At 35.7% G+C, this 17,045-nt stretch overlaps 1 protein-coding gene across 2 annotated transcripts in view; it reads left to right on the top strand.

Moving 5' to 3' along the window:
• Window positions 1-16,541, top strand: part of LOC131034981 (S-adenosyl-L-methionine-dependent uroporphyrinogen III methyltransferase, chloroplastic) — a 42,898-nt gene extending 26,357 nt beyond the window's left edge. Inside the window, exons 5-7 of one of the 2 annotated variants that reach the window (XM_057966610.2) lie at window positions 14,780-14,987; window positions 15,690-15,879; window positions 16,150-16,541. In XM_057966610.2, coding sequence (XP_057822593.2) covers window positions 14,780-14,987; window positions 15,690-15,863 — 382 coding nt within the window. In that variant the 3' untranslated portion in view covers window positions 15,864-15,879; window positions 16,150-16,541. Of the gene's footprint in view, window positions 1-14,779; window positions 14,988-15,689 lie in introns of both variants that reach the window. The other variant, XM_057966606.2, reaches the window with a different exon arrangement.
• Window positions 16,542-17,045: the final 504 nt, after the last annotated feature.

Genomic DNA, 17,045 nt, shown 5'->3' with positions numbered 1-17,045 from the left:
CTGATGTTATGATTAAAATAATTATGGTAGATTATATGGTATGGTGGAGAAGAGAGAAATAGTTAAGACATGAAAGGCACAAACAATAGGAAATTTGAAGCGGGAGACTTTACACTCTTTTAATGGACTGCATATTTTGCAAGATCTATGTAAATCGAAACAAAAAATATGAGGTATTATGTTATGTATCTGTCTTTTTTTGTTAAAAAGCAAGGGTTTTGAAAGGTCCCCAAACCTTATACAATGCCAGAGTCCAGATTAAAGCAGTGGAAGACCATAAGAAAGAAATAAAAAATGAGAATAAGCCTTAATCAACACTAGTCCAAACACACAGCAAGAGAGGACAGCTCAACAACAGCCTGTAGCAAGATTACGGCAAAGAGACAACAACATTTCAAGCTAGGTAGAACCCAAAATACTTATGTCTTTGATTGCCTCCCATCCCTCTGCCATTTAAGTTGATATAATCTTCTGTTAATTCCTCAATTTCTTTCTGTTTTACCATCTTCTCCTTCTACTGAGCTTTGGTTATTTTTTAGCTCCGTTTTCCATATGATTGTCATTTTTAGCCTTGAACCCTTCCTTTAGCATGTTCATATTCACAACAAAGTTCTTGATGGTGATCCTACTCAGCTGGATGAATTTATTCAAGTTCTCCTTCAGGGATTTTTTCTCAGCTTCTATTTGATTCATTCTTTCCTGAAGAACAACCATACTCTTTAAGCAGAGAATCCTTAGCCAAATGAGGATTATTCTCCATTCCATTCATCTGCAGCTGGAGGTTCCCACATTTTCTCTGAGTTCCCCATTGCCCTTCAAAATTCATTTCTTTATACCCTTATGGAAATTACCCTTATGGAAATTTATATCATTCTCCAAAGAAACAACTTTATTTTGGACATTTTTAAGCATGGTTTGGTGGGATCTTATTGTTCCAGTCATCCCACTTAGCACTTTGCTTTTGACCTTCTTTAACATTATTCTCTTCAAGCACCTTGCCTTTACCTTTATAATCCTTGCAATGGGCACAAGAGTCTGCAGAGGAGGAGGGGAACCATTTAGAATTAGAAGAACAACTTGCAGTTCATCTACATCCATAATAGGACTTATGTTCCCCTGTCTTCTAAAGCCAAGAAGTCCTGGTCCCCCTTTTGATGGAAGAAGAGCCACCAACTGGGGTTATGTTAGGGACATTGATATAAAGTTATTTATTGTCATCTATTTATTAAATGATTTCAATTAATAATTCATGATGATAAGGTAGATGATATGTGGTCGAGGACATGATCATTGTTATTAGTTGCAATTATAATTGATTATAAATATATACATTTCAAATGAGAAAGGGAAAAAATACATTACAGACACAAACACTATATGGCAATAGGATTGATTATCATTTAATTGGATTGTCTAATGTATCTCAACCATGGTTACCAGATTTGGACTTAGCAATCTGATTTTGACTTCAAGACTTGGATTCAGCATAAAAACTTGCTTCAAATTTGACACTCAACAATTTGCCAAAAAAAAACAAAAAAAACTGATGTATATAAATTTTTTAAGGAAAGCATGTGATTTTCTATACACCTTTTATAAATCAACTTTAAAGATAAAAATTAATCAAATTCATGCTACTTTGCTCACATGCACAAGTATACATGAGATGAATGAGTACAAAAGTGGAATTGAGCCGAGGGAAATGAGATTTTTAAATATATAAATATAATTAAGTGTTTTTGTTTTAGAGAAATAATGGATTAGGATATCCATGGCATCAAAAAGAAAGTATAACTCAAAATTGTGAACTATGGTTGAAAGGAGCTTGCATCTCTTGGCCCAACATTACTAGGCCTACTATCATTAGTTCTATGGGCTGGTGTCTCATATAGGTCCTTGTTTTTGTTACACCTGTGACACCTATGCACGTGTCACTAGTATTAACAATATCTGCTTGTGCTGTGCTCTCTCCCTCCATGTCACTACTATTGTCACTGCCTTAAGCTTGGCTAATCAATCCACTCTTGGTCATCCTCAAACATATTTGTTGATCCAATTTGATAGTGGATCAACTTCTTCCTATGTGTTGAGAGATTAATCCAAGCTTAAGATTTTCTTCTGATGGAGGTTAAGGTCTAGTGACATAGACAAGTTGTTTAATTGTCAATTTTTGCAACATCAACTTTTTATGCTTCTTGGAGTGTATGTGCTCAAACATACTTTATTTGTGCTTATATCTCAAAGCCTTTCGTTGTTGGCTTCAAACATGTACAACAATACTTTTAAGGTTTGGTACCTTAGCAGAATATCTCTCCATTATCTATCTAAAATGAAAATAAAGTAAAAAGAACTCAAGCTCATTGTTCAATGCTAATGCTAGAAATTTAAAAGTACAACCTTAAGCAACTTTTACTTGGCTGCAATGTTGTTTGAGTTTCTTTTTATATTCTCACCTAATGAGGTCCCTTTGTGCATGTTTGAAGATATTGATCTCAAAGACAATTGTTGTAATTTGAGAATTCGCTTCTTTTTGTGCTATGACTATGTATAGCTCTCTCAAAACTCCACTTTGGCTTTGAAATTCGAGCAGAGTTGGAATACACAATATAAGAAAAATCTATTGTATGTAATGATTTATGAAGCTAATGGCACCATTGCCGATCAATGATTTACTTTCAGGGGCAATATTTTACATCAACCCCAACATAGATGTCTCTACTGGTCCCTTTGGCCCTATCTATTTTCTCATACACAAATAAAAAGAACACACCGGTAGTAAATATGCGAAAAAAGAAGGAATAGAGTAAGAGCTTACATCTACGATCTCTCCCATTGGAAGCAAAAAGTATTGGTCAGGAAAGATCCAAGCCTTTTTCTTAACATTGACTTCAGCATTGGTCTTTGAGTATGAAAATTGAGACCATTTCTATTTAACATTAAAGATTGCAATGTGGTAAAACTGGTTGTAAAGTGACAAAGACAAGGTAATTCCTCTTTTGTATTTTTTCTTATTAAGTTAGAGGAAACAAGCATGGTTGTATATATATGTGGAAAAATTGGTCACAAAATAACCAGGATGAGCTAACTCATTTGTATATATATGCAGATATAGTGACAGTGGTCTACAATTGGTATGACTTAAGGAAGTTTGCCAATATCTTGAAATATAAGGTCAAAGTAAGAGTGGAACAAGGAGTCTAGAAAAGAGATGGGTGCCTTGTAATGCCCCCAAATTGGGATTAACCTGTTTGTGTCCAAAAACAACAATGCGGACAATAACATACTAAAGTGAACTTAATTAGTCATTAATAATTTAAGAAATAATGAACGAATACACAAGTTAGTGAATAAGTAGATTATGATAAGCATTATAACTAGCTATCTATCCTATAACCAATCATAACTTAGTTAAAAGGGCACCAGTAAACTGCCCAGCCCAACTAAGCCAAAGAGCATGCATCATCCAATCATGGCAACTCGCCTCTTATCCCACAAGCAGCAGGAACGTCCAACTATGACTAGTTTTATCCCTTGGGGTAATCTTCTCGCCTCTCGGCCCACAAACAACAAGAATGTCCAACTATGACTAGTTCCATCCCTTGAGGTGGTTTACTTAGTTCGGGGGAGCTGGTAAACTGCATCTCCCTAGCTTATTTCCTCCAACTTTACATTTGATTGATTATGAGATAAATACATGTATATATGTCCCTTTGAAGCCATTCCAATAATCAACCCTTGTTGAGGTTGGTGGGGAAGTCACAATAGGGTGTTTGGAGCATCCTTCCCTTCTAAGCCCAAGGGCTGGGCACACCTTGCACCCCCTTGGCCTCATGGGACTATCAGTCAGGTACTTAGAAGAGGACCTCGTAAAAGTTTCTCCCTTCTTGTACTTCTTTGCTAACCTCATCATGGGTGATTGCAGCAATTTGACAATTGAACTGACAGTCTAAATATCGCACCTTATTGCTTATATCAATTTATTAAAGATAATATGTCCAATATATCATTATACACACATATTACAGCCATACATCAAGTATATATATCAAGCACATATATTCATGCATACCACAGATAGATGTAAATACTATTTCCTGCAATAAGTAATGATTTCTGATTCTGTCTGACAGATACTATGGAAACTGCTGACCTCCTTCGATGTTCTGTCCTGCTGCTTGCTTGTTTTTCTTATTCCTAATGATAATTCTGCACTATATAGCCTTTGAGAAGGGCATAGGGTTACATGCTTTGCTATGGTTACCCTTCTTCATAAAGACGTGTCTTTTTAAGTTAATAGCTGTGTTGGACTGTAGGTTGCTTATGGCAGAATTCGTTCTGATGTCCGTACTTGATCGAATGACCTGCCTTATCTTCAAGGAGGGAGCGGGGGCAGTCACCTTTCCTAAAGTTCCATCCTTTAGCAATGTGTCTCTCCTCAATTAATTGCTGCCTCTTCCTTTACATTGATTGCTTCAGTTCATTAGTTAGTTTGGGTAACATTGCTGCACTTAATAGTATGTTCGCTGATCTTCCCCTTGCACCCCTTTATATATAGGTAATCTCAATTGTATTTCTTTGGTGCCACAAGTAGAGAGTCAGCCAGCATGGTGAAGGTTGGCTTTAAGAATATTTAGTTCATTCCAATTTATTTTTCCTCAGTGCTGCCTCTTAGAATAAGTCGGCCCCTCTTACCATTTTAATTATTTTGTTTTTGTTCCCACAAGGGTCGGCCAGCATCAAAGTTAAGTGCTTACATAAGCGAGTCAGCTAGGTTTTAGAAAATTGTGATGTCTTATAAATAAGACAATTTTCTTATCAGGGTTGTATATCAGTTTTAGGGCGGGGCCATGACATGCCTCTCCACGAGGAGTCTATGTGTAGCAACATAATTTGCTCCATTGTCTAAGGCCCCTCTTACCATTTTAATTATTTTGTTTTTGTTCCCACAAGGGTCGGCCAGCATTAAAGTTAAGTGCTTACATAAGCGAGTCAGCTAGGTTTTAGAAAATTGTGATGTCTTATAAATAAGACAATTTTCTTATCAGGGTTGTATATCAGTTTTAGGGCGGGGCCATGTCATGCCTCTCCACGAGGAGTCTATGTGTAGCAACATAATTTGCTCCATTGTCTAATTATTTGCACAAAATTGGCTTCGCCCACTTCAGAGTCTAACTTTTCCTCAAATTTTGCAAAGAAATTCAACATTTTCTGTCTTTCTGAAGCATTAATGAATTTAAAGAAAATTGTTCCCATCTAAAGAAGAAAGAAAGGAATTGAACTCCTTTTCTCATATCCATTCAACCACTAGACATGATGTTACAACCTTTCTTTTACCATTTCTCAACTTGCTCTTCAGTTATGGAGCTCGCATCAGCTACCTTCTCTTTTAAAGTTTAGCAACATAATTTGCTACATTTTCTGTAATTATTTGCTTAAACTTGGCTTCACCTACCTCAGTAGTGAGAACTTATTCTAAAATTTTGCAAAGAAATTTATCATTTTTTATCTTTCTATAGGATTAATGAATTTATAAAATTCTTCCATCTGAGCAAGATACAAAAGAATTGAGCCCATTTTCTCATATCTATTCAACAACTAGACATGATGATCCAACCCTTCTCCCACCTTGTTTCACCTTGCTCTTGAATTATGGAGCTCACATGAGCTACCTTTTATAAAATTTAGCCCTTAATGGCTTTATCTCTTCATCATAGGGGTTTGAAGTTTGAACTCCATCCCAACAACAACAATGGCATCCAATAAATTATGCCAATAAATAGATCTAAAAATAAATTTAAAAACACGAGTATTCTAAATAAAAAAAGTACTTTTTAAAATTCAAGATAGATAGTTTTATACAAAATCATATTTTGAAACAAAAAATAGAATTAATTATCTGAGCACTTGAAACGATCAAATGATAGAGCCAAAAATCTCCAACTGCACTCCTTGCCATTTTGTGTTTGTGTCTATTCAACTTGTGCTCTGAAGTGATAGTTGGGAGTTTTGGTCTAGTTCAGGAATCCAATCCTGATTTGTGAACACTAGGGACAAGCTAGTGCTTAAACTCTTAAGGAAATGAAAGAAATTTAGAAGTAGAAGTGTATACTTGGCTCATGGCAGCTATTTCTTTCTTTTCTATTCTTTCTCAAGTCCTCTTCTTTAAAGGTCTCAATTTGAGTTTACAGCTCTTGCATGATTTTAGACGGGGCTTGTGGGCACAAATGAGTTTCTCAGTCAGGGACACACAGAGAATTTAAGATGATTAATGTCTCCTCAACTACGTTTGGTTTTATAGTAATTGCAAACCAATTCCCCTTCACACCCAGAGTGGCGTGTTTCCAAGAGAGCCCTGAACTTATTAGTGCTGACATTATGATGATTTGCAAGTAGGCTGCAAGACAAAGAAAACAGGGAAATTATTTGAGTCAATGTTTTTTGTTAAAAAGGAGAGGAGAAAAAGAATGGATTGTAGAGCATGGAAAAAAAAAGACAAGAATGAAAAGTATAATAACTTTTTTTTCATTTTCCCTGCTTTTTGTTTCTTGTTCCATAATGGAAAGAAGAAGAAAAATGTAAAATAAATGGTTATTTGTGTAAATGATGTTCAATTCTCAATTCAATATGCAAGATATATTCTAGTTATAATTTTTTTGATCTATGTATTGTCTATTTATATGATAAATCTGATTATCTTCTTTTGTATGGCAGGTGAGAGGAGCATTTTTTTGATTTCTATGTCCTTTTTCTCATATGCCATACGATATATATATATATATATGAGAGGGGAGGATCAAGCACTGCCTTGACCGGTCATGTCTTATGGACATGACCGATCAAGACACTACTTGATCGCACCCTTTGGTATATAATATCAACCGGTGTTAAACATATTTGTCAGCCCGATATTAATCGGTGATCACATAACACATAACATATTTGCCAACCCGATATTAATCGGTGATCACATAACATATGACATATTTGCCAACCTGATATTAATCGGTGATCACTAACATATGACATATTTTCAAACCCGATATTAATCAGGACTTATGTAACATATTAACATGTTTAACCGATATGCCAATCGGTATTAATGATGGCGTTTGGTATTGCAAAGTAACTGAAGTGAATCGGTGTCTATGTTAACCGACACCGATCACTTAACTAATGGTTATATTCATTAATCATTGATCAGTGTATTACTATGCCACCCGATAGTTATATAATAATCACTTGTTGAGAACAAATCCGATATAGATCGGGATAGATGATTAATTAGATAACTATCGTTGATTACCAATATGCCATGGTTATCGATGAGGAATAATCATCAAATAGAATAGCTTGAAGTTTTGATTAATGGTTTAATCGATAGGATAAATGATTGAATGAGAGACTTCATTTATCTCTCATTCAATCATTTATCTTACCGAAGCTATCATGCATTAACACTCCCTCTTAGCTAGGTAAGATAAATGCCAACAATATATCAAGCATCACAATTCAAATGATGATTAGTATTCTTTACACAATCTGACTCTCTGAGAAAATTATATCACCTAATCACATGATATGAAGTATCACTTAAACATGTGATACAAATGTCCATCACGTCAATCTTGTGATGACAGGATATCACCTAAGCATGTGATATCAGTATTGCCTAAACGCAATACTTAAGGATAATCATATGAGAAAGATTTAAATTCTCATTTTAGAAAATCATATCACCTAATCACATGATATGAAGTATCACCTAAACACGTGATACAAATGTCCATCACGTCAATCTTGTGATGATAGGATATCACCTAAGCATGTGATATTAGTGTTGCCTAAACACGCAATACTTAAGGATAATCATATGAGAAGGATTTAAATTCTCATTTTAGAAAATCATATCACCTAATCACATGATATGAAGTATCACCTAAACACGTGATACAAATGTCCATCACGTCAATCTTGTGATGACAGGATATCACCTAAGCATGTGATATCAGTATTGCCTAAACACGCAATACTTAAGGATAATCATATGAGAAGGATTTAAATTCTCATCTTATCCTAGTTGTGGTATGTGCACAAAACACCTTATACAAATGTTTTACCACAACACAATCATGGTACATCCATGACACTCCAGAAATCCAACATGATAATTGGTTTGGACATTATAAGATCGTCACCTTATAATGTCTACATACAAGTGTTCATTATCTTGAGAGATCGTCACCTCTTAGATATGAACCCAGGGGATAAAATCCAAAATGTCCTTTCATGACAAAGAAGTTTACACATTAAACATCTTATTGATATGCAAATACAAATTACAAAGCATATTACCTTTCTATCATACCTAAACCTTTTTTGAAGTGATCAACCTTTACTCTGGAAAGAGTTTTGGTCAGAATATCTGCAGTTTGATCTCGAAGGGAAAACCCTCCTACTCGAGGGAGAAAAACCCAGCATTAAATGTCTTCTTTATATATCAAATATGTCTAACAATAATGCAAGATACGGGCCCAATATATGTTGCTTCGCTCCTTGAGGCAAATTTCACAAGACCATATCTGATTGGCCTTCTTCACAAGATCGATCTGCTCTAGCTAATATATAAACTGCTCTTCACATGAATTGAATGGATTAGAGAATGAGTTTGCATCTTCTATATATTTGAGGGAGGCACCCTTTTGCAAGGGGTTGGTCCTCAATGACACCATATGTCTCTTCACAAGGGTGGCCACTTCAATATCAACACTCCCTCTTAGCTAGGGAGGAATCCTTGTTAATAATATAGTCATGAAATGACATCCACCATGGCTACTCCTAGAGGGTGGAACAAGGGCCTCCACCTCAAACTTTTCCCTCACAGAGAAGAGTGAATTAACAAGGGCTTGCTCCTTAAACTTCTATCTCACAGAGAAGAGTGTATTAAGCATATCTTCGTGATGGTGTGGCTCCCTCTGAACCTGATATCAACCTTCTAACCTCCTTGTCTAAGGTTGCTTCTGATGAAATGTCAGACTCACTCTGACCTCCTTGTTTAAGGTTGCTTCTGATGGAATGTTAGACTCCCTCTGAATCTGATATCAACCATCTGACCTCCTCTTCGAAGAACCAGATTACAAGAACAAACTGTATGGGTTCTTCTTCTTCGATAAATACTTACTGCCATCAACTCAGTCCTATGACTGCAAGCATCGAGTTCTTTCTCCCTTGAATGAAATCTCTTATGCTTCTTGGTCTGTCCTTTCTTTATCTTGAAAGATCACCTGCAAAACATGACTTATAGAACTCTGGCATGTACTTAGCAAATTCACCACCAGTAGCATGAGCAAGGGCCCCTATGGTCAACATTGCTTCCTCATGGACTGTTGCACTTCTGTAGGCAAATACTTGTTTATAGAATGGAAATGCGGAATCTCAGAATCTCCACTAAAGTCCCCTCCATATTCTTCTTGAATTCTTCATCACAAATAGTACTTCAAAACTCTATAGCCTAAAGAGCAACAAGCTCTTCATCACTTTTAACTGCTTTTGTTGTGATTCTAAAGATGTCCTGCATGTAAGGGGTAAGTTTCTCATAGTATGTTGAAGAAATTGAAACAAGATATTCAAATGCAGCTTGTCGTGTGCGGACACCTACTGACAACGTTGATTCACAAATAATACGCATAATGTAATTGCATGAATTAATAACTACATATGAAATTCATGACCATTAATCAAACATGGATTACTTATCTCTGTTTATTAGTCTTCCTCGCAATCCAACAATTGTTCATTCCTGATTTTTTTTTGTTTGCTTGCACTTGATGATTTAGATCTCATTTGATGTTTGCTCTTTGATACACATATTTTTAGTTGTTGTGTTCATCTGATATAACCAGGATCTGTGAGATGTTGAGCCCATATGCCACGCACAAGACACTCAGCAGTATCAATGTGGCATAGATCTTCCTCAATAATCTTCCCAGCCATTCATTCAAATGAAGACCCTTCTCTGCAAATCTGTACATGCTATGGAAGGAGAGCATCGAATTGGTTTTGTCTACAGTAAGACCGTCGCTTCTCATGTCTCTCTTTGACTGGCAAATATATGAGTATTGTTTCCAATGTTGTGGCGCTAGCGCCAAACAACATTAAGGATAAACCTTAATGCCCAGTTCAATAGATGGAACTACCAGTTCATTTGCTCTAGTTTCATAAAGACATTTGACTACATCTTGTCTACATGTAATTGCATCGTCCAGAGGTGTCTGTTTCCGGTCATCTTGAACGTCTACTTCAGCTCTCTTCTCAAAAGCAAATGAAACGTTTTTGCGTGACCCTGCCGAGAAAACAAGATGAAGAGAAGTTTCTCCATCTTCATATTTGTTTGGAGTATTTATCAACTGTTTTCCTCCATCGCATTCCTCTAGCAAAATCCTACAACTTTTATAATAGCATTATCTTCAGTACACCTTACAACATCTAGAGTTGTCAATGCATTATCTATTAAATAGAATGATCCAACCCGAGCTCCGCAATCTAATAAACTCATTACTGCCAATATAACATGTCCTGCCTTCTTTTCCAACCGACTAGGAGCATGACCACCTGCTACAACAATTAGGAGCTTGTTTAGAAGATCATAATTTCCGATCTGGTTGTTGCTCTTCCACCTTGCATTGCTTTGTAGTGTCTGCTTGGAACATGGAAGATCATCTTTCCCGCATTTTGACGCTACATACTCTATTATCTTTGTAGCGCAACTGTATCCGTAACTGTGTTCACGGGGTGTGTGTACTATGTCATCGCCTCTGCAAAAACAGCCTGCGATAATATCCATCAATTTATGTTTCATTACTCTATGAATGTGATAGACCTCTTCATATGTTCGAACCCATCCTCGTACAGAAAGGCACTTGACAAGATAATCTTGTCTCATGGTAGGAATGCCCGACAATTGATCATACAGTCGTTGTTGTCTGATGATAACAAGGCACTTCGAAGAAGTATTCATCCAGAGTGCACTGGTTACTCTTGTGATCTTATGGACAGTTAGAGACACATATCCGCCATCAAACTTTGACTTGCAACCTTCCTTATTGCCTTGTTCGATTCACATAGAATTGCTCCCTGGTGATTCCACAAAGAACTTGGCTCTTTAATGTGCAAACTGCAGTTGATTCCCTGAGAGTAAAGTCGATCTCCCTTAATATCCAGATTGCATTAGAATAGGCAATCGAGATATCCAAATCACCACGCTCAAAGAAGTTCCGACCTAGACGAGGAGTTGTTTGATTGCTTCAACAAATCTGATAGGATCTTTAAATCTGATGGCGCTACCCATTAGAAGAATTTTGATGTTTGAATATATGCTTGTTTGAATTTTCCACAGAATTGAATAGCCTCAGGTTCGATTCAACTTGGCTCTGATACCATGTAAATGATGTTCAATTCTCAATTCAATATGCAAGATATATTCTAGTTATAATTTTCTTGATCTATGTATTGTCTATTTATATGATAAATCTGATTATCTTCTTTTGTATGGCAGGTGAGAGGAGCATTTTTTTGTTTTCTATGTCCTTTTTCTCATATGCCATATGATATATATATATATATATGAGAGGGGAGGATCAAGCAGTGCCTTGACCGGTCATGTCTTATGGACATGACCGATCAAGACACTACTTGATCGCACCCTTTGGTATATAATATCAACCGGTGTTAAACATATTTGTCAGCCTGATATTAATCGGTGATCACATAACACATAACATATTTGCCAACCCGATATTAATTGGTGATCACATAACATATGACATATTTGCCAACCCGATATTAATCGGTGATCACATAACATATGACATATTTTCCAACCTGATATTAATCGGGCCTTACGTAACATATTAACATGTTTAACCGATATGCCAATCGGTATTAATGATGGCATTTGGTATTGCAAAGTAACCGAAGTGAATCGGTGTCTATGTTAACCGACACCGATCACTTAACTAATGGTTATATTCATTAATCATTAATCATTGATCATTGATCGTTGTATTACTATGCCACCCGATAGTTATATAATAATCACTTGTTGAGAACAAATCCGATATAGATCGGGATAGATGATTGGATAGATGATTAATTAGATAACTATCGATGATTACCAATATGCCATGGTTATCGATGAGGAATAATCATCAAATAGAATAGCTTGAAGTTTTGATTAATGGTTTAATCAATAGGATAAATGATTGAATGAGAGACTTCATTTATCTCTCATTCAATCATTTATCTTACCGAAGCTATCATGCATTAACAATTTGGAAATAAATAAGGAAATAGCTTTTCAAAATTGTTGCTTAAAATGCACTCTAGGCTGCTCCAAATTTACAAACGCACCCTCTGCTGATTTAAAACACAGTTTGTTGATGTTTTGTTGCTGTCATGTTTTTGCTGTGATGTCTTTTTGCTTTTGTTTTTTATTTTGAGTGACATCTTTTTGCTCTGTTCATGCTCAAGTGTTAGGTTTTTTTCCTGAGTTACCGAGTTCATCCAGATTGCCCGCCATATCTGGACTGGGTTCATCCAGGTCTGGATCTGCATCTGGGTACGCATGGGTGCACCTCAGAGCCCCGGCTTCACTGTGGGTCCATGAACGCGTATCCACAGCGAACCCAGGGCCCCTGGGGTGCACCTGGGCAAACCCAAACGCAGACCCGGACGAACCCAGGCCAACAAACCACCATTCACTTAAAAAGTGACATTTTTAAATTAAAAAACACTTTTGATTTTAACTCTGAAACTCTAATCTGACCCTAGACATATATGATACATTGATATATATTAAATGGCATATGACATAATATTATAATATTGAAATTCTAAACTATCAATTGCCATTTGGCATTGATCAATGATGAAGTATCATACTATCAAATGTGTTTAGTTTTGTAATTCTATATATTTCTTTAAATTTTTGTGTGTATATGTATGTATGTATATGGACGAATCCAAACTCATGAACCCAAGGGCAAACAAATTTTTGCTCATACCCACGAACTATGTTTGCGTACCTGAACCCGTGCCCGAACCTGGACAGGTAACTTAGTTTTTTTCTTTTTTCAAAATTAATTTCTTTTATCTAGTTTTTTACAATGTGATGTCTTTTTGTTTTTGTTTTTTCTTTTGAGTGATATCTTTTTTCTCTGTTCATGCTCAAGTGTTAAGGTTTTTTTCTTTTTCCAAAATTAATTTGTTAGGTATTTTTCTCTTTTTTCAAAATTAATTTCTTTTATCCAATTTTTAGTAAATAAAATTGCTTACTGTTTTTTAAACATGAAGGTGAGTTCTGCTAGTGGGTAACATGAAGGCGAGTTCTGCTAGTGGGTTTTGGGAGTTTCTCTTTACTTGACTAGTCTAGCAAGTCTGTTAGAGATTTACTGGTTTCTATTTTTTAGGGGTTGGTGTATCAATCATGAGATTCACCGGTTCACTGGTGAGTGTGTTAACAATGATCTTGGTTGAAACAAAAAACATGTCATCTCTATAAATAATTTAAAGTACATTTGGTTAGGAAACGGAAAATCCTCATTTAGCAATAAAAAAGGAGAAACAGAAAAAGGGAAAAACAAAATTGAGTGTTAAGGAATCTGGATCAAAGATAGAGAAGATAACAGTCTGAAGATATTTAATCAGGATGGACTTTAATGAGATCACTGCAATAATACAGTTTTCTTCAATACGTATCTGAATATAACACACTGATATTAATCTGCTACTGTAATGTCGACAGTTTTCTGGGTCATGAGATTGCCACCATTATTGATCTTAATTACCAGAAAGTGTTGATGCCCTTTGCACATATAAGGAGACGAAGAGTCATGTCCATGTAGGGGCATGACTTCTACGTGGCTTATGCCACGTAGAGTCATGACCCTACGGGGACATGACACTCCGTCTCTTATTCACCGCATTAGTTAACAACGATGGTGCTCGGGCTCTCTTAACTAATGTGACCCGATAGTTATCGGGATTATTCAGAACATGTTGATTAAAATATGAATTAATAAATATGCATATATATATATATATATATATATATATGGATTTCTACAATCTGAATGAAGCTATATACTTAACATTGAGGATGAAAAGTTTATTACAAATTATTTCATTACTTGTATTAAAAAAAATATTTACATCTTTATTGGCATATCCTTTGCATCAATGTGTTGAAATTTTTAGTAGATAAACGTAGTCACCAGAGAATGTGAGTACAAGGAATGCCAATGTTAATGTGAGCACGGTGCTGGCAAAGCATTGGTAATGTTAGCTGCCTTTTTGTGTTCAGAATTTTGCTTAACTGGGAAGATCAAACATTGCAGATTTCCTAGGTAAATCACACAAATTGCACTGGACTGAATCATGACTAGGGGGGTGTGCCATCAAATTGCTTCAAGGAAAGTCCTTGCAATTTGACGGTCTCTTGAAATGTATTGTAAAGTTGCAATCTCTTCTCAACAGTTGTTACAAAGAAATATTCTGCAAATTCATATTTGTTATTTGTGAAATTGGGAGTTATAGCACTGTAAAGCCATTCTTTACCTTATTCAGATGTGAAATTTTCACAAAGAATCATAGATTGCAGTGCTGCATTATTTTGAATCTCTTTTTCACAAGCAGATAACTAAGTTCTCATTTTATTCATTAGTGATTACATGCTACATCTATACTCAGTGTCATCTCCTTATGAGAAAATTCATACTTGTTTTAGTGTTAGGTTTCTCACTGGACACTCTAAGAAGGGAGGAACAGACCCTCTATTTGTAGTTAAGCATGCAGCCGATCCTGAATCAACACTAGTAATCTACATGGGTCTAGCGACTCTTCCAGCTCTTGCAGAAAAACTAATTTCATGTGGATTGACTCCTGAAACTCCAACAGTTGCTGTTGAGCGTGGAACTACTTCTCAACAAAGAATGGTATGGTACTATCTGACTGCTGAATTGTTATCATGTTGACGTGTCTAATATAAGAATATGTTTTCAAGAGCTGGAAATGAATTGACAAATGCAGAAAAGTATTAAAGGAGCCATCTTTAATGGTTTATTTTTCTTCATTTTATTTTATTCTTCATTGGTAAATGTATATTTGTATATTTGTAAGTATATTGTTGTTGATGATGACCAGAAATCTTCTTTGCTTCATCCGGTCTTAACTTTTCTTTTACTTATTTGTATGTGACCTGCATAATTTTATCTGCAAGGAGTTCTAGTCACCTTTTGACTTTTTTTGCAAAGATTTCTATGCTATTGACGATGCAATCAGATCCTGACTAAAAACACCATGCTTACATTCTTTTAAACAATATCTTAAAAACACCATTCATACATTCTTTCATGGCCTTTTCAATTATATCATTAAAGATTTGTGTTATTATGCAGTATGCACTATCCAATGAAGCTGGATGATTCTTTCGCACATTTCCTTCATTTTTTTTCTGTACTTGTCTGAGACGAATTTATGTTTTTATGTCACTATCTGCTGCAGGTTCATATTTATTTTTGACAATTCCTTATTATGTTAATTCCGTAAAGCTTCTAAACAGATAATCAAGCATCAACTTTCATTTTGTAAAATTGAGTCCATATTTCTGATGATCATGACACACTGTGTGTAAACAGGTTTTTGCTGAACTTCAGAACTTGCCTGATGAAGTAATTGACGGTCATCTAGTCTCACCTACTCTGATCATAATTGGCAAAGTAGTAGCACTTTCATCATATTGGCCAACAAATTCTAGCAAAAGGAAAAAGCCACAGAATGTAGGCACATCAGAAGTTTATGAAGTAGTATGAGTGCAAAAAAGAGCAGGTTTGATTGGTAGAAGCTATTTCTCCGTACTTTCACCAGGCTTATGCCATTTTAGTGCAGTGTAATTTCTTGTGTCAATATGGCCTCATTTCTTTGGCTTTAGGTTTCATTGTACCTCTGGGCCTCCTTGTTGGCCTTTGATTTCAGTGTATCAGGCCTCCTTTTGGCATAAGATTTCATTGTTAGGGCCTCATTTTCTTAGCCTTCCATTTCATTGAATTGGTTCGGTGCCACTCTTCAGTTTGTGATTGCAGCAAAATTTTGATGCAGAGTCAAAGCCGGAAATAGTTAGGGCTATATTCTTCCAGTGGTTTCACATCCAAGGTTCAAGGTTCTCTCAAGATCCTCGCTTGACTGATATAGATGGAGGTGATCAGATCTGTACCTGCTGGTATGGAGTTTAAGTATGCACTACTGACCAACATGACTGCAGAGAAAATGGTATCAAGATTAAGGTGCACTCCATTCATTTTCAGTTACAATCTTGTCCTTTTGTAATGCACAAGGGAGAAGATGATTGTAGGTTTGAGCTGATGTCAAAGCATGCTTTGGGCTGATTATTATTGAAAGCATAATGACCCAAAACTAGAGACGAAGCTCAGTAAATTATGTAAAACACTACCTATTAAGGAATTCATTGTAGAAATTCAAAAGTTTCAATATTCTATGTGTACGTATTAAATGGTAAGAAGTTTCCCTCCAGAATGGTGAGTTATCTCTCTTAAACTTCTGATTTCATTGATCCCGAATCTCAACAATCATTAAATGCACTCAGATAGCTGTCTTTATTGTTTCATCTTCAAGATTTCAGAACAGATAAGATTCATGAATGAGCATTATTTTCTAATATATACAACTGCTAATGGTGCACCAATTATTGGTTGCATCAGGAAGGAAATAATTTATTGTTTGTATTATTTTGGAACGGATAGATCATGATTGAACTTGATCCTCAACACTGTCATAAGTCCAGCCATGTTTCATTTATACCATTGGCAAATTTATGACACATAATTGAAGAAGATGATAGTGCATAAGTATTAGTGTGATGAACAAGCAAGCTATGTTTTAAAGACAATCCCACACCTGATACATTCTTTACATTTCTATCTCTCTTCAAGTTTTTGCACTCTATTATCTATTTCCTTGTATGACAAGGAATCAAA

The sequence above is a fragment of the Cryptomeria japonica genome, chromosome 5 (assembly GCF_030272615.1).
Source record: "Cryptomeria japonica chromosome 5, Sugi_1.0, whole genome shotgun sequence".
In the NCBI taxonomy this organism is placed as follows: domain Eukaryota; kingdom Viridiplantae; phylum Streptophyta; class Pinopsida; order Cupressales; family Cupressaceae; genus Cryptomeria; species Cryptomeria japonica.
Note: the sequence above shows the minus strand (reverse complement) of the source record. Positions and strands in the feature narration are given on the sequence as shown.